Below are 25,577 nucleotides of genomic sequence, written 5' to 3' on the forward strand. Positions count from 1 at the left end.
CCTCCGTTTTCCCAAGGTTTTTCCTAACAGATCTGCTGTAGGCATCTCCCTCTTAGAGAGTTTGATTCTGCCTCTAATAATCTCATAATAAGCCTTTCAAATTCCTGGAGCCCCCCTCAAACACCTCGTAATCAATTAGTTCTCTTTCATGACACCTTTTCTGATAACCCTTGAGAATCTTTAGAACTTTTTTTCTTTTCCTTTATCTTTTACAGAGGTTCTTGTTGAACCTCTGGAGTCTACGTTTCAATTATTCTCTTAATGGCCCATCAATTAGTGTGATGAGAGCCTTATCTTTGCTGTTGTCTCCGTTAGCTCCTCGTTAGCGTTTGTGTATCAAGGACTTCAAATTAGGCGCCCCCTGGGTTTTCCCTTGCCTTTTGTATTAACTGGCTGTTGTCCGTATATCCTTAGGCAGATACAGGGCTTCAAGTTTAGCACCTTTTTCCCATAGAAAAGTGTAAAAGCCGGGCGAGGTGTGATATCCACTAAAGAAAAAACAGCAGTAGGATGATGTGCCCTAGAACAGCATTCTCTTCCTGCTGTGATGGCAAGCTACGGCGATGGTGAAGCTTTACTTAGGGACAATTCCTTGTCGGCTCTCTGGCACCAGCTCTCAATTTCAATTGCTTCTCTAACTCGCCACACTTGCTAATCGCCCTGTGCTGATTAACAAGTGAAGAAGAGAAGGAAAAACTCTTCTGTGGCAGTGGATCTTGCCGTGTCTACAAATCGCAAACCAAAAGCTGTGTATGAAGAGTTCGTGGTCGCAGGTTGGGATGTGATACCCAGAGCAGCGCTCTCTACACGGGCAGCGATCTCATTTCCGAGAGAGGAGAGCATTTACACCGCACTTTTTTCTTCTCTTTGGCACAAAGAGTGTGGATTCAGGCAGCAAACCCCGAACCAGCAGCGCTACCCTGATTAAGGGGAAATATTCTCCCTTCCGACGCTGGGTGGGGGTGTTGGCCGTGGACCGGCGCGTCCCTCGGTCCGCCCCGGGGTTTGCAGATACAGGGAGACAAAAAACCGTGTGGGCTGAGCTGCTCGCAAAAGAGCCGGAGCTCTCGGGGGCTTCCAGATTCCTTCACCCCAGGACTGCTGGCCAACACCGCTCTGCTCCGGACGCTACTAAAAAATGCTGGGAACCGCCGAGGACGGTAGATGGCTTTTTTGGAGAGTTATGGCGTGTGGGAGAAGGAGCGGAGACAGCAAGAGGCAAGTGATCTTATTTATTCTGTGTGTTTACGTGTGTCAGAGCGGGGCTGAAACCCTCCGCTACTCTCTGCCGGAGGAAATGGAGAGGGATTCCTTTGTCGCCAATATTGCAAAGGACCTGGGGGTTCCTCTGAGCCAGCTTGCGGCTCGCAAGGCCCGCGTTTTGTCCGAGGGGGACGAGCAGCTTTTCCGACTCGATCAAAGCACCGGTGTCCTGACGGCAAAGGAATCGCTGGACCGAGAGGAGATCTGTCCACAGAGCGATACATGCACGCTCGTCTTTAAGATATTCTTTGAAAATCCATTGCAGCTTATCCGAGGGGAGGTGGAAGTCCGTGACATAAACGACAACGCGCCCGTGTTCCCGGAGAAGGAGATGGTTTTAGAAATTATAGAAACAGCATCTCCTGGGTCCCGTTTCCCCCTGGAAAGCGCCCAGGACAAGGACGTGGGCATTAACGGTTTGCAGAACTACAGCCTCGGGCCCAATCCTCATTTCTCCCTCGCTATCGGAACAGCGAAAGATGGAGTAAAATACCTGGAACTTGTCCTACAGCGCCAGCTCGATCGTGAAGAGCAGGGAGAGCTGAATTTACTTCTCACCGCCACCGACGGCGGTTCACCACCCAGGTCGGGCACTGCTCAGGTCCGAATCGTGGTGGTGGATGCCAATGACAACATCCCTGTCTTCGATCGGGAGGTCTACGAGGTGCGCCTGGCTGAGAACAGCCCCCTGGAGCAGCTGGTGGTCAGAGTCACTGCCGCGGATCCCGACGAAGGATCCAACGGGGAAGTGCGTTATTCCTTTACCCAGACATCGGAGCGATCCCGGCAGCTCTTCCAGCTGAACCGCACCACCGGTGAAATACGAGTCGTGGGCAACCTGGATTTTGAGGAGGCAAAATCCCACAAGATGGTGGTGAAAGCCACGGACGGCGGGGGGCTATATGCACATTGCAAAGTGCAAGTGGAGGTCCTGGACGTGAATGACAACGCCCCGGAGATAGCGCTTACCTCCCTCAGCGCCTCCATTCCCGAGGACGCCCCGCCACGCACCGTGGTGGCTCTGTTCAGTGTGCGGGACCGAGACTCCGGGGACAACGGCAGAACCGAGTGTTCCATCGACGGGGACTTGCCGTTCAGTCTCACCCCCACCTTTGATAATTACTACGAACTGAGAACAAACGCAGCTCTGGACAGGGAGAGGACGGCGGAGTATAACATCACCATCACAGCCACGGACTGGGGCACGAAGCGGCTGAGCTCTCGGGAAAGCATCTTCGTGCAGATATCGGATGTGAACGACAACCCTCCGGAGTTCACCCAGGAGGTTTACACCATGTCTGTCACGGAGAACAACAGCCCTATGCTCCAGATCGGCAGAATGAAGGCCACGGACGCCGACGCGGGAAAAAATGCCCGCGTGAACTACGCACTGGTGCGGCAGGAGGGCAAAGAGCCGCCCGAAGTGTCAGTCAACGCTGAAAACGGGGATGTTTATATCCTCCGCCCGCTGGACTATGAGAAGGTGCGCGCCTTCGAGGTAACAGTTCGCGCAGCCGATGGCGGCTCCCCGCCGCTCAGCGCCCAGGCCGTGCTGCGTGTTATGGTGCGGGACGAGAACGATAACGCGCCCGTGCTGCTGCACCCGCCCCCCGACGGCAGCGCGGCCGGAGAGCTGGTGCCGCGCTGGGCGCCCTCCGGCTACCTGGTGGCCAAGGTGGTGGCGGTGGACGCGGACGCGGGGCAGAACGCGTGGCTGTCGTACGAGCTGGCCAAGGCCACGGAGCCGGGGCTGTTCCGCGTGGGGCTGCACAGCGGCGAGGTGCGCACGGCGCGGGCCGTGACAGAGCGGGACGCAGCCCGGCAGAGGCTCATTGTGCTGGTGCGGGACCGCGGGCAGCCGGCGCGCTCTGCCACTGCCACCCTCGCCGTGGCACTGGTGGACGGCTTCTCCGAAGCCCATTTACGGGTGAGCGAGGAGGCACCAGCTGCCGAGCCCGACGGGCCGCTTACTCTTTACCTCATCGCCTCCCTCGCCTGCGTGTCTGCGCTGTTCCTCGCCACCGCTGTGGCCGCCGTGGTAGCGAAGGTGCGGCGGGCCAGGCGGGGAGAGACAGAAACTTTGCCCACGTTCCCCCCGACTGCCACGGAGAGCAGCGCGGGCTCCCTGCCCCGCAGCTACGTGTACGACGTCTGCTTCGCCGCCGGGACCGTCAACAGCGAGTTCCGTTTCCTCAGGCCCCTCTTCCCCTGCTTCCCCGCCGGGCTGCCCCCCGGCCCGGGCGAGCAGCGGAGCTCGGTGTGCTCGCAGGATGCGGCCAACCTCGGGGGCGAAGGCGACTGGAGTGCCGCACAGGTGAGGAACTGACAGGGCTGAGGCGATCGGGTAGGCGGGGCGGAGGTGTGTCACGCCCTGGCAGCAAGGGCTATTGAAGTTGCAGAACTGCTAGTGGAGGAGTCCCTGGGGTGGGAGGAGATGAGAGAGGCGGTCTCACAGCCGCTGGGGGGGGCCTCCCAGGAGGATCCAGCAGGGCTCAGCTGCTCCCCAAATGCTGACTAAGCATGCCGTTCTGCATCATAGAAGCATAGAACATTTTGGGTTGGAATGGACCTTTAAAAGCCGTTAAGTCCAAACCCTCATGCAATGGGCACGGGCACCTTCAAACAGATCAGGTTGCTCAGAGCCTCATCCAACCTGACCTTGGATATTTCCAGGGGTGGGGCACCCACTACCTCTCTGGGCATCTGCACCCATATCTATGCTGAATATTCGTGTTAGATCAAGTCTTTGGTGTCACTTCAAAGGGGAGGAGTTGGGCCATGAGAAGGTCAAAAATACAGGTAGGGATGTGTCCCCATAGTGGGTCCTGCCCATGCACTCTGTAGAGCCCGTAGGGACCCGGAGCAGGAATGACATCATTCCTAGGGATACATCCTCCTGGAGGTGGCAGTATGGGAATGCAGTAGCTTGTCCAGCGTCAGGTGGGGCTGAGGGGACAACTGTGCAAAGGGGTGTCACCAACGATGTCCCCTGCACTGCTGGTGGGAGCTGGTGCTCGGGCCTGCCACGTGCCATTCACCAGGGTGGTGGCAGCGCTGAACTCTGGTTGTCTTACAAACTGCTGGAGGTTACGGAGGTGGGAACCTCTGCCATTAAATCCCCTTATATTTTTGTGACTTGCATAGGTAGTGTTGGGCACAAAAGTGTGGTTGTTGGACTCAGTCACCTCTTAATATGGGATTCTGTGGGACCTCCATGGAGACTTTCCAAGGATCCATCTAGCACTTCATAATAGACTGGATGATGAACATATATGAGGCTGGAGAAACACAAACACGATCAGGGTCAGTTAATATTTTTGTATTTCAAAAACACAGATGACTTGGACTCACTTTACTGCAGGATGTCAGAATCACAGTAGCCTCAGGGAAGACAAGGACCCTTCTTGATATATCAACATTAAACCACATCAGCAGTTTGTGAGAAAGTGGTCTCTGTTTGGGGCTCTTACCATTTTGAATTACTCAAAACTCATATAAGTTTTATTCAGACTCATAGAGATTTTGCAATAGTACCTCTTTGGGGCATGGTTCCTGACTTCGGGTGATCTCCATCCAGGTCAGAGACCCACCAAGTCTTGTCTTCTCTTTGGTTCTCGGTAGAGAGGATGGCATGACATAGGCAGTGGTGTGAGATATCCTCTAAGCTTCTCGGTGACACCTGCTTTCCTTCACCACCCAAATGAAAACTGTTCTCTCTGTGTTTTTGCAGGGCAGTGCTCCCCTCTCTGAAGATGCAGGGCCCAGAGCTGCAGATGCAGTTTGCCCTGCAAACAGGGGGCTGCAGCTAAATGTCAGTTCTGAGCAAAACCCCTGGCTCGCCCATCAATAAGTGAAGAGAAAGACAAATTTGTCTGTCCTCACAGGGAAAAGGGAACAAAGAGGCCAAACACCTACCTAAAAGGTACCAGGGAGATGAAGCCTTCTCTGTGACAGTACTTTCCCCTTGAGCAGTACTTTTTTCATGTTGATGTTTTGTAACTGTGATGTCGATGGAGGAGAAACGTGCTGCATGTTGATTACATAATAATGTATGATCGTGAGAGTGCTACTGCTTCTACATACTTGGAGAAATACTGAAAACTGGCAGCAGATCTTTAACTTCTGGTTACACCGCCTTCTCTGGGGGGTTCCTTTCGTGTTTTGCTTGTTTCTTTTTATGGAGAGAGCTTTGTAATAATATCCTAATTTTCTGCTCTGTATTCAACACCAGGCGAAACAGATATTATGCAAAATTAAGTGATGCTTGCAAAGGAATTTCTTACAAAATAAGCAGAAGGTGTTTACACTTTGTACTGCTGGCATTGGCACACTTGGCATATTTGATCAGGAGTTTACAGGTCCTCCTAATTGTAAAGAGTGGGCTTTGAACACTGTATTTTTTTCTTCCTTTCTTTTTTTTTTTCCCCCCATAAAGTTGAAATAACTATTCCACGATTTTTAAAAACTAAGATAATTACAAGTATTGTTTGTGTTTTTTCAGTAAAATAGATTAAACCATTTACAATCAATTTACAGCACTACAGAATATAGTAGGACAGCTTCCGTCAAGAAGCTTTTTGTTTTTCTTTAGTCAGTCTGTATTGATCTATAAAGTAATGTGATAATTCCTGTCGTTGAACCATTTTAAAGAGTTAAATGAGTCATGACAGAAAACAATAAAATATACTTGGAACTCCCTCGGGTGAGTGTGCTGTCTCGAGATCACTTGCCTCAGTCATCACTGAGGAAATAGCCAAGCCAAGAGCAGGATTTCGGGAATAAATCCGTGCATCTGGAGTGGAATTTATGCAGGGGAAATCAGAACCACTTGGGAAATAGGACGATCTCAGAAGCAGCAACTCCACGGAGCAAGGCGGAGGAGGGTTTTTTCTGAGTGGAGCTGAGGTCTGAGACGCTGCCTTAAGCCCATTCCCAAAGGGTCCTAGCAGGAGAGGTCATGAAGTGCGGTAACAACCTCGGTTCATTCCGAGAATGACTCTGGCGATAGCTGCCGTGGTTAAAGGACCACCTCACTTGGTGCCTCGACCCCTGTAACAATGCACAGCTGTTTCAGCTGAACAGCCGGAAATCAATTTATTCAAAGCGTTCACAATGGGGGTTAGGGAGGGGGAACCAAAACAAGAGGAATAAGTCAACTTTAAATAAATTCCATTTTGAAGTAGAAGGCAAACAGAGGCATTGCTCCTTCAGTCAGTGGCCATACTTTGAATACCGCTGTATGGTGGGTTAAATCTCTATGTTTTGATATCTGAAGACAGAAACCGAGCCGTTAATCTCTGCTTTCTGGGCTTTACGCCGGGAAAACTTCGAATCCTTCTGAGATCGGCCGCCTGGTGCCGCTGCTGACCGCGGAAGCTCCGCGCAGCTCCCAGTCCCGCGATTCGGGAGGGCGGGGCTGCACCATCTCGGGCTGCTCTGTTCGGGGGTCAGCAGGCTGTTATCGGCAGCTCCATCCAGCTCATAGCAGAGGAGATTGGATCACTGGAAGGAAATGAAGCTCAGGAAGAGCGAGGAACCGCTCCCCGAGCGAGCAGTGGCTCTGATCCTTGTCCTCTGCGTCTCGGGGATGAGAGCAGAAACCGCTCGGTACTCTGTGCCCGAAGAGGCGGAGAGAGGCTCTTTTGTGGCGAGTATCGCTAAGGATTTGGGGCTAGCTGGAGAGGAATTATTGGCTCGTCAGGCTCGACTCGTTCCTGAAGGGGAAAAGCAGTATTTAGACCTGAACCAGCGCACCGGTGATTTGGTGGTGAGAGAACAAATGGACCGGGAAGAGCTGTGTGGACAGAGCGAGCCCTGCTTGGTGGGTTTTGAGGTGCTGCTGGAGAGCCCACTGCAGTCCTTCCGAGCTGAGGTAAGACTCACCGACATAAATGATAATTCTCCTGTGTTCTTAAATAAAGAGATAGTGTTAAAGATCCCGGAATCTGCAATGCTGGGGACTCGGTTTTTGTTAGAAAGCGCTCACGACCCAGACGTGGGGAACAATAGTCTTCAGCATTACAGTATCAGCTCGAACGAATATTTCCATGCCTACACCCAGCAGAGAAATGACGGCGGGAGGTACGCCGAGCTGGTGTTGGATCGAGCCCTGGACAGGGAGCAGCAGGCAGAAGTTGCTTTCAGCATCACGGCTGTGGATGGTGGGACTCCACCGCGGTCTGGCACAGCTTTAATCCGCGTGGTAGTTCTGGATATAAATGACAATATCCCCGTATTTACCCAGACTCTGTATAAAGTCTCTGTAATGGAAAATAGCTCCCAGGATACCTTAGTGGTGACAGTGTCTGCTAGCGATTTAGACGCAGGAACAAATGGAGAAATAGTGTATTCCATATTTCAGAACTCAGAGGAAAATCTACAAACGTTTAAAATAAACCCAGAGACAGGGCAGATTCGACTCAAAAAGCCTTTGGATTATGAAGAAAAAAAGACCTATGAGATAGACGTCCAAGCCACAGATGGAGGGGGCCTGTCTACGCATTGCAAGGTGGAGGTGCAGGTGAAGGACGTGAACGATAATGCCCCCGAGGTGATCATCACCTCGCTCACCAGCACCCTCTCTGAAGCCACCCCGCCGCACACCGTAGTGGCCCTCTTCAACGTGCGGGACCGGGACTCGGGGGACAACGGCAGGACGACCTGCGAGCTGACAGGAGAGCAACCCTTCAGGATCACGCTGCTGGCAGCCGACGCGTACGCGCTGGTGACATCAGAGGCACTGGACCGGGAGCAGGTGGAGGAATACAACGTGACGGTGCGGGCTCGCGACGAGGGCTCACCCGCCCTCTCGGCATGGAAGACTCTGCTCCTGCGGCTCTTGGATGTGAACGACAATGCACCCACCTTCACTCAGGCCATTTACACCATGGCGATGAGCGAAAACGAGCCTGCGGGGAGGAGCCTGGGCCGACTCAGTGCCACAGACCCTGACGCGGGAGAAAACGCCCACGTGAGATACGCCCTAGTGCCGCCGCCGACAGGCAGCCTCGCCATGGCATCATTCGTGTCAGTGGATGCGAAGAGTGGAACCGTCCGTAGTTTGCGCCCACTGGACTATGAGAAGGTGCGCTCCTTCGAGGTAACAGTTCGCGCAGCCGATGGCGGCTCCCCGCCGCTCAGCGCCCAGGCCGTGCTGCGTGTTATGGTGCGGGACGAGAACGATAACGCGCCCGTGCTGCTGCACCCGCCCCCTGACAGCAGCGCCGCCGGAGAGCTGGTGCCGCGCTGGGTGCCCTCCGGCTACCTGGTGGCCAAGGTGGTGGCGGTGGATGCGGACGCGGGGCAGAACGCGTGGCTGTCGTACGAGCTGGCCAAGGCCACGGAGCCGGGGCTGTTCCGCGTGGGGCTGCACAGCGGCGAGGTGCGCACGGCGCGGGCCGTGACAGAGCGGGACGCAGCCCGGCAGAGGCTCATTGTGCTGGTGCGGGACCGCGGGCGGCCGGCGCGCTCTGCCACTGCCACCCTCGCCGTGGCACTGGTGGATAATTTCTCCGATGCCTTCCACCAGTTTGGCCACGATCCTGCCAGAGGACAGCAGCCGCAGGCGGCCGAGGAGGAATTGCTCACCACTTACCTCATCGCCTCCCTGTGCTGCGTCTCGTCTATTTTCCTGTTGTCCATCCTCGTCTTGACAGCAAGGAAGCTCTGCAAAGGTTGCATCCGGACAGAACTTCCTCCTCCCTCTTCCAGTTGCTACGCGGACGGAGACTTCGCCAACGACGGCGTGGGCAGCACGGGCACTCTGTCGCCAGCTTACCGCTATGAAATGTATCTGACCAGCGGCTCGGGGAGAAGCGAATTCCAGTTCCTGAGGCCCGTCCTGCCCAGCCCCCATAGCAATGCTGAAGAGGGGCTGGACAAGAACAAGGAGCTGCTACGCCCCAAGCAGCCTGCCTGTGAAAGGGAAGCCCACGCGGTGAGCACGGCCACTCCTCCCTTTTAGCCGCAAGACTGGCCGGAATGCGTGTGCGTCTGTGACGGAGCCGTGCTAGCATGTACCTCCCTTCCCCGTCCTCAGCCTGAGATTCTCCCGTAGTTGTAGTGCCATTCACCGCTATTGTAGGCGTGCGCTCCACGCGTAGGCTCCAGGCCGGTTTCTCCTGCCAGGGAAGACGGCTCAGTCCCCTCGAGATAAGCCTCTGCCTCACGCTGCCTTGGAAAACGCGATGTGCTGCTCTACCGCCGTGTTTCTCGAGGGGCGCGGACTCGCCTATCGCTAGCCAAGAGCACAACAGACCGCGAACTTGGACCAGCGAGGGGCGACGACGGACTCGAAGTAGCTACCGACGATGCTCCGGCGACAGGACTCCCCCGGGCTACAGCCAATCTTTCCTAGCACTTCTCTCCCGCGAGGGTATGAGCGCGTCCTGCCGCAGGAGCCCCGAGTACGCGAGCGGGCCGGGACGAGCGCCTGCGCGGGCTGCGGGCGGCGGCGGGTGCAGTCCCAGCGCGCACCGCTGGGTGGTGCCCTCGGCCAAGGCGGCGCCGAGCGGCTGCGGCAGCGGAGGCGGCTGAGCCCGGACCAGCCCAGCCCAGCCCAGCTGAGAACAGCCCACCGCAGCCGAGCTTAGAGCAGCCCAGCGCAGCCGAGCTTAGAGCAGCCCGGCGCAGCCGAGCTTAGAGCAGCCCAGCCTAGCGCAGAGCAGTCCAGCCGAACGCAGCCCGGAACAGCGCAGATCATTCCGGTGGAGGTGACAGCGGCTGCGGCGGCGAGCGCTGCCCCGTGTCACCCGCTGCCGGGACACCCCGGCTGCGTTAGGCACCGCAGGAACACACCGAGGAACGCCGCCCTCGCCTCGCTTGGCCGCTTTCCGCGGGGAATCGCCCGGCACATCCGCCACACCGACACCGGCCGCCGCCGCCGCGCCATGGCGATCGCAAGGCAAGTGCTTTGTCTGTCTGCTTTCCTCTCGCTGCCGCTCGCTGGCGCCGAGCCCATCCGCTACTCCGTAGCCGAGGAGGCGGAGAGCGGCTCCGTGGTAGGCAAGCTGGCGGAGGACGCGGGGCTGACGCCGGCGGAGCTCTCGGCTCGCCGCGCCCGCCTGGTGTCGGAGGACGGCCGGCAGCATTTTCGCTTAGAGCGCGACTCCGGCCGGCTCGTGGTGGCGGGGAGGCTGGACCGGGAGGAGCTGTGCGGCCAGGCGGGCACCTGCATGCTCCCCTTGGAGCTGCTGCTCGCCAACCCCCTGCAGTTCTTTCGGGTCGAGGTGACTTTGGACGATATCAATGACCATTCTCCAGTTTTCCCCGAGGAACGAGTCACTTTTGATATCCTGGAAACGAGCGAGCCAGGCTCTCGTTTCCCCCTGGAGGCGGCTCAGGATCTCGATATTGGCAGCAACAGCATCCAGGTGTACAGCATCTTTCCTGAGAATGAGCACTTTAGTGTCTCCTACGGAATTCGGGATGAGGATGACCCATATCTTGAACTGGTCTTGGAAAAGGCACTAGACAGAGAGGAGCAGGCAGAGATGAGTTTCAGTGTTATTGCTGAAGATGAGGGCTCTCCTCCCAGAAGTGGCACTACGCAAGTCCAAATTGTCATTCTAGATATAAATGACAATGCTCCTGTATTCACCCAAGAACGTTACATTGGAATGGTGTTGGAGAACATGCCAGAAGGCTCTGTGGTTCTGACGGTGCAGGCAACTGATCAGGACGCAGGAGTTAATGGGGACATTTCCTATCAGCTCAGCCAAGCAGTGGGACAGAGTGACTCAGCATTTGTGATTGATCCCATATCTGGTGAAATTAAACTCACAAAATCTCTGGATTTTGAGAATTCAGTGCGTCATGAATTCCGTGTAAAAGCCAGGGATGGTGGGGGGCTTTCAGCAATCTGCAAGGTGTTGGTGGAAGTGGTAGATGTGAATGACAATGCCCCAGAGCTGGTGGTCAGTTCCTTCAGCAGTCCCCTCCCCGAGAACACAGTGCCCGGCACAGTGGTTGCCCTGTTTTCGGTCAGGGACCGGGATTCTGGTGCCAACGGGCAGATCTCGTGTGCCCTCGAGGATCAGCTCTTCTTCTCCCTGCGACAAGCCTATAAGAATTACTATGAGCTGGTGACGGTGAGCGCGCTGGACCGCGAGGAGACGGCTCAGCACATCCTGACTGTGACAGCAGCAGATGCAGGGTCGCCTCCTCTCACAAGCACGCAGACCTTCACGGTGGACATCTCGGATGTCAATGACAACGCGCCCGTCTTCAACCAGACCTCCTACACCATGTATGTGCGTGAGAACAACGTGCCCACAGTGTTTGTTGGAGCCGTCAGTGCTGCAGATGCTGACGTGGGGCTCAATGCCAAGGTGACCTATTCGCTGGCCCCAGTGCAAGCGGCAGAGCGGCCCTGGTGCTCCTGCATCTCGGTGAACTCTGAGAACGGACACGTCTTTGTGCTGCGGCCCCTGGACTACGAGCGCTTGAGGCAGACGGAGGTGACGGTCAGTGCCTCTGACGCGGGCTCTCCTCCCCTCAGAGCCAACGTCACCGTGCGCCTGGTGGTGCTGGACGAGAATGACAATGCCCCGCTCGTGCTGTACCCAGGCCAGGACGGCAGCCCAGCGTCCAGTGAGCTGGTGCCCGTGTCGGCTGAGGCGGGCTACCTCATCACCAAAGTGGTGGCCGTCGATGCCGACTCGGGCCAGAACTCCTGGCTCTCCTACCACCTGCTGAGGGCCACCGAGCCCGGGCTGTTTACGGTGGGTGTCCAAAGCGGGGAGGTGCGTCTGAGGAGGCCGGTGACAGACAGAGACACCGTGAAGCAGAAGCTGGTTGTCCTGGTCAGAGACAACGGCAAGCCCCCACTGTCAGCCACCGCAGCTCTGAGCGCACTCCTGCTCAAGGACTTCTCCGACGTGCGCCTCCCACACAGCAGCCCGGCCACAGAGGATCAGGGTGACTCCCTGACAACCTATTTAATCATTTCCTTGGTCTTTGTCTCGCTCCTCTTCCTCGTCTCCACGGCGGCCTTTGTGGCTCGCAAGGTGTGCAAGAGAAAGGAGCTGGAGGCCGGCCATGTGCTTTATGGTGCCGACAACTTGCAGAGCGGCCTGGCCGATGCAGCCGCTGCAGGGACCCTGCCCCGCGCCTACTGCTACGAGATCAGCCTCACTACGGGCTCGGGCAACAGCGAGTTCAAATTCCTCAGGCCCATCCTCCCCAGCCTGCCACCAGAGCACTGTGCCACAGGCCAGGAGCCTGATGAGGGACAGGATTTCCCCTGTGTCCCTGTCAGCTCAGAGGACATGGCTCCAACCAATGCTGGGATTCTCTGTGCTGGACAATTCAATGGTCTTTAACTAGCTGGGTCGTGCATAGATAGAGGCTTCATGGTTCATTGTAGAAAGGGATCTAGGCTGTAACATGTGGCAGGGGTTCCTGCAGAATTAACCTCTATTTGTACCTGGCATAACCATTTTTGCCTGCATTCTAAGTCAGAATAGAATTTGTCAGCTTCTCCAAAAACAGAAAGAACAAAATAAAACAGAGTCAAACTCTCACTCTGGCAGTAATATACTTCAGCTCTCTTACGGTCATTTCTGGTTTGCTTTAAGAAGAATATTAGCACTCCAGCTATGATCGTGTCTCTCTTGCTTTCAGACCAGACCATGAACCTCGCATTAATTGCTGTAACACAATGACACATTTGAATAGACAAATGTCACACTTGCTGAAATTACTCAAAACCTTTTTCCCAGCTCAGAAAAGCAAGGTCGTTTGGAATACTGTTTCATGGTGTTCTGTTAGCATAGTGTTTTTCTTTCTGGGGTTTTGGATGTCTCAGTCTGGGATGGGCAGGCTCTGTGTGTTACACTTTCTTCTCAGTACATCTGTTTTTACTGCCATTGTTCGTCTGCGGATGCTTCAGTAGTGCTGACCAGTGAAACAGGGAATTTGTCCTATCCAGCCATTGCAATGCTGGCAATTCCAGCTCTGCAGAGTAAAAGGCTATTTGGGCCATATGGGTACAGAGATGTAATGTTCTTCAAAGCAGAGGGGAGCAGAAATACACAACAAAATCTTCCACTGATAATTTTTTGGGTTTGTTGTTCTCTCCCCCTTGGATTGTTGTGGAAATACAGTACCACAAGATGGGTTAGGGTATGCTGTAACTGTAGGGTGTCATGAAAACTTCCTGTCATTTTGTAGATGAAAAGGCCAAATGTCCATCAAAGTTAGTTCTCTGAAATTAGAATCAAGAAGAACATGAAAACAGGACTTTGTGTTTTGTTTCCTCATTCTTGTTTCTGAATTCAGTGGCTTCTTGATGGGACTAGAAAGCTGTCCCTACGGGATTATCTCCATTTGTGTTAGTGCATTTGCATTCCCACTTCTGCCCTCTCTCCTTCTCCCCTCTGAAGTGTACTGAGCACTATTTTACCTGTTCCTCTAGAGAAGGAGTGCCACCCAATCTACAATAACTGGTTGTTTGAATGATGTCTGTGATGCATAGAATATTCAGAATGAGTCCTCACACTGTACTGTGCTGAAGTTACACAGTTTAATATAGTGAACTAGTATGCCTCTGAGTTTGAAAAATTGAACAACATATGTAGAACGGAAATAAAGCAAACCCCGACTGGTTTTGTGGAGACAGAATTCTTTGTTGAATCGTTCTTACCTGGAAAGCTTCTTCAAGGCTTTTCAAAATTCTGCGAGTCTTTTCCTCACTGTGTCCGTTGTCTGAAGCAATCTTGGGTGGGTGCAGTGTCTTAGTTTCCAGATGCAGCCAATACAGTGTTCGTTGGCACGCCCGTGTTCTTACAACTGCCCTATCCGTGTCCGATTTGCCCTGCCGGGCAATGCGGCTCTGTCGTTGTGGGCTGAGCCTCCGCTTTAAGCTGCCCTGGGAAAATCCGCGTTCCTTTCCTGCCCGCGGGTGTCTGGAAAGCTTTTGGAAATGCGGCGGGGGCGAGCGACGGCACGGGCTGAGCGCAGCGTCGGGTGCAGTCCCAGCGCGCACCGCTGGGTGGTGCCCTCGGCCAAGGCGGCGCCGAGCGGCTGCGGCAGCGGAGGCGGCTGAGCCCGGACCAGCCCAGCCCAGCCCAGCTGAGAACAGCCCACCGCAGCCGAGCTTAGAGCAGCCCAGCGCAGCCGAGCTTAGAGCAGCCCAGCGCAGCCGAATTCGACCCAGCCCAGCCTAGCGCAGAGCAGTCCAGCCGAACGCAGCCCGGAACAGCGCAGATCATTCCGGTGGAGGTGACAGCGGCTGCGGCTGCTAGCGCTGCCCTGTGTCACCCGCTGCCGGGACACCCCGACTGCTTTAGGGACCGCCGGCGGAACCGAACACACCGGGGAACGCCGCCCACGCCGCGCTTGGCCGCTTTCCGCGGGGAATCGCCCGGCACATCCGCCACACCGACACCGGCCGCCGCCGCCGCGCCATGGCGATCGCAAGGCAAGTGCTTTGTCTCTCTGCTTTCCTCTCGCTGCCGCTCGCTGGCGCCGAGCCCATCCGCTACTCCATAGCCGAGGAGGCGGAGAGCGGCTCCGTGGTAGGCAAGCTGGCGGAGGACGCGGGGCTGACGCCGGCGGAGCTCTCGGCTCGCCGCGCCCGCCTGGTGTCGGAGGACGGCCGGCAGCATTTTCGCTTAGAGCGCGACTCCGGCCGGCTCGTGGTGGCGGGGAGGCTGGACCGGGAGGAGCTGTGCGGCCAGGCGGGCACCTGCATGCTCCCCTTGGAGCTGCTGCTCGCCAATCCCCTGCAGTTCTTTCGGGTCGAGGTGGCCTTGGAGGACATCAATGACCATTCGCCCGTTTTCCGAGAAGATGAAGTCAGTTTTAGAATCCCAGAAACCAGCGACCCGGGGTCTCGTTTCCCACTGGAAGTGGCTCAGGACCCCGATGTTGGCAGCAACAGCATCCAGGCATACAGCATCACTCCTGAGAATGAGTACTTTAATGTCTCCCATGGAAGTCGGAGTAATGGTGACAAATATGTTGAACTTGTTTTAGAAAAGGCACTAGACAGGGAGGAGCAGGCAGAGATGAGTTTCAGTGTTATTGCTGTAGATGGGGGCTCTCCTCCCATGAGTGGGATCATCAAGATCTCAGTTATCATTCTAGATGTAAATGATAATGCTCCCATCTTCACCCAAGAGCGTTTCATTGGAAAGGTTTTGGAGAACATGCCAGAAGGCTCTGTGGTTCTGACGGTGCAGGCAACTGATCAGGATGCAGGAGTTAATGGGGACATTACCTATCAACTCAGCCAAGCAGTGGGACAGAGTGACTCAGTATTTATGATTGATCCCATTTCTGGTGAAATTAAACTCACAAAACCTCTGGACTTCGAGGAAGCAGAGACTCATGAGCTCAGTTTGAGGGCCACAGATGGTGGGGGCCTTTCAGCAATCTGCAAGGTATTGGTGGAGGTGGTGGATGTGAATGATAATGCCCCAGAGCTGGTGGTGAGTTCCTTCAGCAGTCCCCTCCCTGAGAACACAGTGCCCGGCACAGTGGTTGCCCTGTTTTCGGTCAGGGACCGGGATTCTGGTGCCAACGGGCAGATCTCGTGTGCCCTCGAGGATCAGCTCTTCTTCTCCCTGCGGCCAGCCTATAAGAATTACTATGAGCTGGTGACGGTGAGCGCGCTGGACCGCGAGGAGACGGCTCAGCACATCCTGAGTGTGACAGCAGCAGATGCGGGGTCGCCTCCTCTCACAAGCACGCAGACCTTCACGGTGGACATCTCGGATGTCAATGACAACGCGCCCGTCTTCAACCAGACCTCCTACACCATGTATGTGCGTGAGAACAACGTGCCCACAGTGTTTGTTGGAGCCGTCAGTGCTGCAGATGCTGACGTGGGGCTCAATGCCAAGGTGACCTATTCGCTGGCCCCAGTGCAAGCGGCAGAGCGGCCCTGGTGCTCCTGCATCTCGGTGAACTCTGAGAACGGACACGTCTTTGTGCTGCGGCCCCTGGACTACGAGCGCTTGAGGCAGACGGAGGTGACGGTCAGTGCCTCTGATGCGGGCTCTCCTCCCCTCAGAGCCAACGTCACCGTGCGCCTGGTGGTGCTGGACGAGAATGACAATGCCCCGCTCGTGCTGTACCCAGGCCAGGACGGCAGCCCAGCGTCCAGTGAGCTGGTGCCCGTGTCGGCTGAGGCGGGCTACCTCATCACCAAAGTGGTGGCCGTTGATGCCGACTCGGGCCAGAACTCCTGGCTCTCCTACCACCTGCTGAGGGCCACCGAGCCCGGGCTGTTTACGGTGGGTGTCCAAAGCGGGGAGGTGCGTCTGAGGAGGCCGGTGACAGACAGAGACACCGTGAAGCAGAAGCTGGTTGTCCTGGTCAGAGACAACGGCAAGCCCCCACTGTCAGCCACCGCAGCTCTGAGCGCACTCCTGCTCAAGGACTTCTCCGACGTGCGCCTCCCACACAGCAGCCCGGCCACAGAGGATCAGGGTGACTCCCTGACAACCTATTTAATCATTTCCTTGGTCTTTGTCTCACTCCTCTTCCTCGTCTCCACGGCGGCCTTTGTGGCTCGCAAGGTGTGCAAGAGAAAGGAGCTGGAGGCCGGCCATGTGCTTTATGGTGCCGACAACTTGCAGAGCGGCCTGGCCGATGCAGCCGCTGCAGGGACCCTGCCCCGCGCCTACTGCTACGAGATCAGCCTCACGACGGGCTCGGGCAACAGCGAGTTCAAATTCCTCAGGCCCATCCTCCCCAGCCTGCCACCAGAGCACTGTGCCACAGGCCAGGAGCCTGATGAGGGACAGGATTTCCCCTGTGTCCCTGTCAGCACAGAAGACATGGCAGTAGACAATAGTGGGACTCTGTCTAGAGGAATGTTCAATGATCTTTCCTTCAACTAGCTGGGGTCTGCACAGACAGTAGGTTTAATGCTCATGGACGGAGGGGGTCCAGACCGCAGCTTGTGGTAATGGTTCCTCCAGAGAATATATATTCCCTGGTGGCATAGCCAATTTCCTGCAAATTCGAAGACAGAGTTAAATTTTGTCATTCATTCCAAAACCATAAATTAAATAGAAAAGATAGTCAGATTCTCTCCCTCAGATAGTAGCATATTTCAGCTTTGTCATAGCCATTTCTGATAGGCTTTCATAATGCACTTCCTGCTATGCTTATCTGTGTTTAGCATTCCGTGTAGACTTTGGACTTCATATTCTTTGTTATAGCTCAATGACACAGTTGGCTAGAAAAATCTCACATTTGCTGAAATTACAGAAATCCCTTTTTCCCAGCTCAGAATAGTAAGGTAGTTCTGAATACTGTGTTATGATGTTCTGTTGCACAAGGCATTTTCTTTCTGTGGTTCTGTATGTCTCTGTCACTGAGTTCAAATTCCTCAAGCCCATCCTCCCCAGCCGGACACCATAGTACTGTGCCATGGGCCCGGGCCCTGATGAGGGACAGGATTTCCCCTGTGTCCCTGTCAGCACAGAGGACATGGCACCAGACAGTGCTGGGGCTCTCTCTGCAGGACAGTTCAATGCTCTTTCCTTCAACTAGCTGGGGCCTGCATAGACAGTAGGTTTAATGCTCATGGGTGGAGGGGATCCAGACTGCAGCATGTGGCAATGGTTCCTCCAGAGAAAATATCTTCTGAGGTGGCATAGCCTATTTCCTGCAAAATCTAAGACAGAGTAAAATTTTGTCTTTTTCTCAAAAAACACAAATGAAGAAGATACTCAGATTCTCTCCCACAGACAAAACTATATATCACTTCTGTCATAGCATTTCAGATAGGCTTTCCTAATGTAATCCCAGCTATGCTTTTGTAAATCTGGCTGTCCGGGCAGATTTTGGATTTCTTATTCTTTGTTATAGCTCAATGGCATAGTTGAGTAGAAAAATCTCACACTTGCTGAAATTACACAAATCCCTTTTTCCCATCTCAGAAAAGCAAGGTAGTTCTGAATACTGTGTCATGATGTTCTGTTAGCACCAGGCTATTCTTTCAGTGGTTCTGGATGTGTCTGTCTCAGTCTGTGGGCTATATGTGTTACACTTTCTTCTCAGTATGTCTGTCTGTCTGGCCATTGTGCATCTGCAGATGGTTCAGTAGTGCTGACCAGTGAAACAGGGAACTTGTCCCACCCAACCATTCCAATGCTAACAATTTCAGCTCTGCATAGTAAAAGGCTGTTTTGACCCTATGATTACAGGGGTGTCATCCTCTTCAAGGCAGAGAGAAGCAGGAAAATGCCCCAAAAAAATCTTCCCTTGGCCTATGCGTGGCTTTGGTGTTTGGCCTCACTCCGATTGTCTTGGAGATAAAGAAGCAGCAGATGTGTTAGGGTAGGCTGTAACTGTAGGGTGTCATGAAAACTTATTAATTGTCTTTGTGTGCGTGAAAACACCACATGTACATCAAAGAGAATTTTCTGAAATTAGAATCAAGAAGAACATGAAAACAGGACTTTGTGTTTTGTTTCCTCATTCTTGTTCCTGAATTCAGTGGCTTGTTGTTGTGACTAGAAAGCTGTCCCTACAAGATTACGTCCATTTGTGTTAGAGCATTTGCATTCCCACTTCTGCCCTTTCTCCTTCTCCCCTCTGAAATGTACTGAGCATTATTTTGCCTGTTCCTCTAGAGAAGGACTGCCACCCCATCTATAATAACTGGTTGTTGGAATGATGTCTGTTATGCATGGAATATTCAAAAAGACTTCATCACACAGTCTTGTGATGAAGTTATACATTTTAACATTGTGAACTGGTATACCTCTAAATCCGAACAATTAAAAAAAAAAAAAAAGTAGAATTGAAATAAAGAGAACACCCTAAATCCTTTTGTGGGGAGAGAATTCATTCTAGAATCGTTCTTGCCTGGAAAGCTTCTTCAAGGCTTTTCAAAATTCTGTGAGTCTTTTTCTCACAGTATCCCTTGTATGAAGCGCTCTTGTGTGGGTGCAGTGTTTCGTTTGGAGATGGAGCCGGGAGAGTGTTCGTTGGCATGCCCGTGCTGTTACCGTGCCCTATCTGTGCGGTTTATACTGCCCGGTAATGCGGCTGGCTTGTTGTGGGTTCACCCTCCGCTTTCGGCTGCCCTGAAAAAATTTGCGTTCCGTTCCTGCCCGCGGTGTCTGGAAAGCTTTGGAATCACGGCCGGGGCGAGCGGCAGCGCGGGCTGCGGGCGGCGGCGGGTGCAGTCCCAGCGCGCACCGCTGGGTGGTGCCCTCGGCCAAGGCGGCGCCGAGCGGCTGCGGCAGCGGAGGCGGCTGAGCCCGGACCAGCCCAGCCCAGCCCAGCTGAGAACAGCCCAGCGCAGCCGAGCTTAGAGCAGCCCAGCGCAGCCGAGCTTAGAGCAGCCCAGCGCAGCCGAGTTCGACCCAGCCCAGCGCAGAGAAGCCAAGCTTAGACCAGCTCAGCCGGTGACAGCGGCTGTTGTGGCAAGGGCTGCCCCGTGTCACCCGCTGCCGGGACACCCCGGCTTCTTTAGGGACCGCCGCCGAAACCGAACACACCGAGGAACGCCGCCCTAGCTGCACTTGGCCGCTTTCCGCGGGGAATAGCCCGGCACATCCGCCACACCGACACCGGCCGCCGCCGCCGCGCCATGGCGATCGCAAGGCAAGTGCTTTGTCTGTCTGCTTTCCTCTCGCTGCCGCTCGCTGGCGCCGAGCCCATCCGCTACTCCGTAGCCGAGGAGGCGGAGAGCGGCTCCGTGGTAGGCAAGCTGGCGGAGGACGCGGGGCTGACGCCGGCGGAGCTCTCAGCTCGCCGCGCCCGCCTGGTGTCGGAGGACGGCCGGCAGCATTTTCGCTTAGAGCGCGACTCCGGCCGGCTCGTGGTGGCGGGGAGGCTGGACCGGGAGGAGCTGTGCGGCCAGGCGGGCACCTGCATGCTCCCCTTGGAGCTGCTGCTCGCCAACCCCCTGCAGTTCTTTCGGGTCGAGGTGACTTTGGACGATATCAATGACTATTCCCCTGTTTTCCGAGAAGATGAAGTCAGTTTTAGAATCCCAGAAACCAGCGACCCGGGGTCTCGTTTCCCACTGGAGGTAGCTCAGGATCTCGATATTGGCAGCAACAGCATCCAGACGTACAGCATCTCACCTGACAACGAGTATTTCAGTGTCTTTTATGGAAGTCGGATTATAGGCAAAAAGTATCTTGAACTGGTCTTGGAAAAGGCACTAGACAGAGAGGAGCAGGCAGAGATGAGTTTCAGTGTTATTGCTGTAGATGGGGGCACTCCTCCTCGAAGTGGCACTACTCATGTGAAAATTGTCATTCTAGATGTAAACGACAATGCTCCCATCTTCACACAGGAGGAGTACATTGGAAAGATATTGGAGAACATGCCAGAAGGCTCTGTGGTTCTGACTGTGTTGGCTACTGATCAGGATGCAGGAGTTAATGGAGACATTACCTATCAACTCAGCCAAGCAGTGGGACAGAGTGACTCAGCATTTATCATTGATCCCATATCTGGTGAAATTAAACTCACAAAACCTCTGGACTTTGAGGAAGCAGACACTCATGAGCTCAGTGTGAGGGCCACAGATGGTGGGGGCCTCTCAACAATTTGCAAGGTATTGGTGGAGGTGGTGGATGTGAATGACAATGCCCCAGAGCTGGTGGTGAGTTCCTTCAGCAGTCCCCTCCCCGAGAACACAGTGCCCGGCACAGTGGTTGCCCTGTTTTCGGTCAGGGACCGGGATTCTGGTGCCAACGGGCAGATCTCGTGTGCCCTCGAGGATCAGCTCTTCTTCTCCCTGCGGCCAGCCTATAAGAATTACTATGAGCTGGTGACGGTGAGCGCGCTGGACCGCGAGGAGACGGCTCAGCACATCCTGACTGTGACAGCAGCAGATGCGGGGTCGCCTCCTCTCACAAGCACGCAGACCTTCACGGTGGACATCTCGGATGTCAATGACAACGTGCCCGTCTTCAACCAGACCTCCTACACCATGTATGTGCGTGAGAACAACGTGCCCACAGTGTTTGTTGGAGCCGTCAGTGCTGCAGATGCTGACGTAGGGCTCAATGCCAAGGTGACCTATTCGCTGGCCCCAGTGCAAGCGGCAGAGCGGCCCTGGTGCTCCTGCATCTCGGTGAACTCTGAGAACGGACACGTCTTTGTGCTGCGGCCCCTGGACTACGAGCGCTTGAGGCAGACGGAGGTGACGGTCAGTGCCTCTGATGCGGGCTCTCCTCCCCTCAGAGCCAACGTCACCGTGCGCCTGGTGGTGCTGGACGAGAATGACAATGCCCCGCTCGTGCTGTACCCAGGCCAGGACGGCAGCCCAGCGTCCAGTGAGCTGGTGCCCGTGTCGGCTGAGGCGGGCTACCTCATCACCAAAGTGGTGGCCGTCGATGCCGACTCGGGCCAGAACTCCTGGCTCTCCTACCACCTGCTGAGGGCCACCGAGCCCGGGCTGTTTACGGTGGGTGTCCAAAGCGGGGAGGTGCGTCTGAGGAGGCCGGTGACAGACAGAGACACCGTGAAGCAGAAGCTGGTTGTCCTGGTCAGAGACAACGGCAAGCCCCCACTGTCAGCCACCGCAGCTCTGAGCGCACTCCTGCTCAAGGACTTCTCCGACGTGCGCCTCCCACACAGCAGCCCGGCCACAGAGGATCAGGGTGACTCCCTGACAACCTATTTAATCATTTCCTTGGTCTTTGTCTCACTCCTCTTCCTCGTCTCCACGGCGGCCTTTGTGGCTCGCAAGGTGTGCAAGAGAAAGGAGCTGGAGGCCGGCCATGTGCTTTATGGTGCCGACAACTTGCAGAGCGGCCTGGCCGATGCAGCCGCTGCAGGGACCCTGCCCCGCGCCTACTGCTACGAGATCAGCCTCACTACGGGCTCGGGCAACAGCGAGTTCAAATTCCTCAGGCCCATCCTCCCCAGCCTGCCACCAGAGCACTGTGCCACGGGCCAGCAGCCTGATGAGGGACACGATTTCCCCTGTGTCCCTGCCAGCACAGAGGACATGGCCCCAGACAATGGTGGGACTCTGTCTGCAGGACAGTTCAATGGTCTTTCCTTTAACTAGCTGAGTTCTGCACAGTCAGAGGCCTCATGGCTCCTGGTAGAAAGGGATCTAGGCTGTAGCCTTTGGCAATCTTTCCTCCAGAGTAAATCTGTATTTGCAATTGGTTTAACTAGCTTCCTGCAAATTTTTTTCAGAATAAAATCGTGCCACTCCAAAAAAACTTTGAAGGAAATCAAAGAAACCTAAGTTCAATCATTTAATTAGTAGTGGGTTTCAGCTCTGTTTCTGCCATTTCCAACAGGCTTTAAATATGTGGCTGCCACTCACAGGAATACTCTTTTTTCTTTTGTTGTCTAAACAGCCACAGCATTTTTTTATTCTGAGATTTAAGACAATGTCAATGTTGGTCAAGCAAATCATATCCTCACAGAAATGGAAAAAAGTTTTTTTTGCCCACTCTGGAAAGCAAGGAAGTCATTAGTACTGAGTCATTATGTCATTTGAGCATTAGGCCTTTTCTTCCCTGGGTTCTGGATGTCTGTGTCTGAGATGTGACATCTGTGTGCTTTGATTTCTTGTCACTGAGTTTGTGTAGACACTGGATAACTGCAGATGCTTCCATAGTGCTGCCTTGTGAAGTGGGGAGTTGCTCCCACGTAGCCATTGTAACACAGGCAGCACTAGCTCAGCAGGGGTGGAGGCAAATTTGACTCTTTAGGAACAGAAACCTCATCTTCCTTATCAAGCCCTGAGTAGAGCAGCAGAGTGCACAACAAAATCTTCCTCTGGAATATAAGAAGGGTTTGGGTGTTGTCAGCTCAGGATTGCCTTGGAAATACTGTAGCACAGTGTTAGGGTAGACTGTAACTCAACAGAATTGTAGAAATGTATCCATTGTCTTTGGGTTCATTGAAGGAAAACTTCAGTAATACTAAAAGGAAATTATTGGAAGGTAGAGTCAAGAAGAACTTTAGCAGGTTCTCTGAATTTGGTTCTTTCAATTGTTGTTCCTTAAACACTAGGCTCCTTGTGCCTGCATGATTTTCTATGTTTATGTTGCAATATTTGCATTCCCATTTCTGCCCTTTCTCCTTCTGCCCTTTGAAACATACTGAGCATTGTACCGAGCCCATTCCAGTAGAGAATGACTGCCACCCCATCTATGATAACTGGTTGTTTGAATGATGTCTGTGAAGCATGAAATCCTCAGAAAGCCTTCCTCACACCGTCTTGTGGTGATGTTGTACAGGTTAACATTGTAAAGTGATAAAAGTCTGATTTTAGAAACTGAAAAAATATGTTAGACTGAAATAAAGAGAGCACAGTGAACTCTTTGGTGAAGACAGAACTCTTTGTAGAGATGTTCTTTCTGGGAAAGCTCCATCAAGGCTTGTCAAAATTCTGCAAATCCTTTTCTCAATTTGTCCTTTGACTAAAGCACTGTTGGGTGGGTACAGTTCCTGAGCATGGAGATGCAGCCAATAAAGTGTTCTTTGGCATGCCCATGCTGTTTACCACTGCCCTATCCATGTCTGTGTTTTCCTGCCAGACAATGAGGCTTGGTCGTTCTGGGCTGAGCTTCCGCTTCACGCTGCCCTGGGGAAGGTCAATCCTTCCTTTAACTCTCTGGGGTGTGCACAGACAGAAGCTTCAATGCTCATGGGAGGAGGGGATCCAGGCTGCAACATGTGGCTATGCTTCCTCCAGCGGAAATAGGTTTCCAATTGGCAAAACCAATTTCCTGCAAACTTTACATCAGTGTAAAATTGTGTCTTTCACTCCAAAAACACAAATAAAGAAGAAAAGATATTCAGATTCTTTCCCTCAGATAAGAGCATATTTCACCTCTGTCATAGCCATTTTTGGTAGGCTCTCATGATGGACTTTCAGCTATGCTCTCGTGTCTCTTGCTGTCAAAGCAGACTTTGGACTTCTTATTCTTTGTTATAGCTCAATGGCACAGTTGGGTGGACAAATGTCACACTTGCTGAAGTGGCACAGATCCCTTTTTCCCATCTCAGAAAAGCAAGGTAGTTCTGAATACTGTGTCATGATGTTCTGTTAGCACAAGGCATTTTCTTACAGCGGTTCTGGAGGCATCTGTCTCTGTCTGTGGGCTCTGTGTGTGACACTTTCTTCTCAGTACGTCTGTCTGTCTGGCCATTGTGCATCTGCAGATGGTTCAGTAGTGCTGCCCAGTGAAACTGGGAATTTGTCCCATCCAGCCATTGCAATGCTGGCAATTCCAGCTCTGCAGAGTAAAAGGCTATTTTGGCCATATGAGTACAGGGGTGTCATCCTCTTCAAGGCAGAGAGGAGCAGAAAAATGCCCCAAAAAAATCTTCCCTTGGCCTATGCGTGGCTTTGGTTATCTGTCCCCCTCCGATTGTCTTGGAGATAAAGCAGCAGCAGATGTGTTAGGGTAGGCTGTAACTGTAGGGTGTCATGAAAACTTAATCATTGTCTTTGTGTGCGTGAAAACACCACATGTCCATCAAAGAGAATTTTCTAAAGATAGCATGAAGAACAACATGAAAAAAGGACTTTGAGTTCTGCTTCCTCATCCTTGTTTCTGAATTCATTGGCTCCTTGATAGGACTAGAAAGCTGCCCCTACAGGATTATCTCCATTTATGTAAGTGCATTTGCATTCCCATTTCTGCCCTTTCTCCTTCTACCCTCTGAAGTGTACTGAGCATTATTTTGCCTGTTCCTCTGGAGAAGGAGTGCCACCCAATCTACAATAACTGGTTGTTTGAATGATGTCTGTGATGCATGGAGTATTAAGAAAGACACCTCACGCTGTGTTGTGCTGAACTTGTACAGTTTGACATTATAAACTGCTATACTTATGAGGCTAAGAATTGGAAAACTATGTAGAACTGAAATAAAGACAAGACCCAAAATCCTTTCCAGGAGACAGAAGTATGTGTAGTGACGTTCTTTCTGGGAAAGCCCTGTGAAGTCTTTTCAAAATTCTGCGAGCCTATTTCTGACTATGTCCTTTAACAGAAGCAATATTAGGTGGGCGCAGTTCCTGAGTTTGGAGAGGCAGCCAATAGAGTTCAATGGCATGCCTATGCTTTTACCCTAGCCCTATTCCTGCTCGGTTTGTGCTGCTGAGGGATGATGCTCTGCCTTTCTCGGATGAGCCTGCACTTTAGGCTGCCCTGAAAAAATTTGCGTTCCTTTCCTGCCCGCGGGTGTCTGGAAAGCTTTGGAATCACGGCCGGGGCGAGCGGCAGCGCGGGCTGCGGGCGGCGGCGGGTGCAGTCCCAGCGCGCACCGCTGGGTGGTGCCCTCGGCCAAGGCGGCGCCGAGCGGCTGCGGCAGCGGAGGCGGCTGAGCCCGGACCAGCCCAGCCCAGCCCAGCTGAG

General features: G+C 53.8%; 4 protein-coding genes across 4 annotated transcripts; all 4 read left to right on the forward strand.

Annotated features, from left to right (window-relative positions):
• The first annotated feature begins 1,140 nt into the window (after positions 1–1,140).
• On the forward strand, positions 1,141–5,949 carry LOC136297251 (protocadherin beta-15-like). Its single transcript, XM_066197043.1, has 2 exons — positions 1,141–3,577; positions 4,994–5,949. Exons 1-2 carry the CDS (start codon positions 1,184–1,186, stop codon positions 5,111–5,113), a joined length of 2,514 nt encoding a protein of 837 aa, XP_066053140.1. The 5' UTR covers positions 1,141–1,183; the 3' UTR covers positions 5,114–5,949.
• Positions 5,950–6,775: 826 nt separating this feature from the next.
• On the forward strand, positions 6,776–9,226 carry LOC136297514 (protocadherin beta-16-like). The gene has a single exon (XM_066197457.1). It carries the CDS (start codon positions 6,776–6,778, stop codon positions 9,224–9,226), a length of 2,451 nt encoding a protein of 816 aa, XP_066053554.1.
• A 925-nt stretch (positions 9,227–10,151) lies between these two features.
• On the forward strand, positions 10,152–13,872 carry LOC136297515 (protocadherin beta-15-like). Its single transcript, XM_066197458.1, has one exon. It carries the CDS (start codon positions 10,152–10,154, stop codon positions 12,582–12,584), a length of 2,433 nt encoding a protein of 810 aa, XP_066053555.1. The 3' UTR covers positions 12,585–13,872.
• Positions 13,873–14,669: 797 nt separating this feature from the next.
• LOC136297516 (uncharacterized) lies at positions 14,670–25,096 on the forward strand. Its single transcript, XM_066197459.1, has 2 exons — positions 14,670–17,064; positions 19,776–25,096. Exons 1-2 carry the CDS (start codon positions 14,670–14,672, stop codon positions 22,259–22,261), a joined length of 4,881 nt encoding a protein of 1,626 aa, XP_066053556.1. The 3' UTR covers positions 22,262–25,096.
• The last annotated feature ends 481 nt before the right edge of the window (positions 25,097–25,577 follow it).

This window comes from Chamaea fasciata, unplaced genomic scaffold (assembly GCF_029207755.1).
Source record: "Chamaea fasciata isolate MVZ Bird 193981 ecotype frontalis unplaced genomic scaffold, bChaFas1.0.hap1 SCAF_15, whole genome shotgun sequence".
In the NCBI taxonomy this organism is placed as follows: Eukaryota; Metazoa; Chordata; class Aves; order Passeriformes; family Sylviidae; genus Chamaea; species Chamaea fasciata.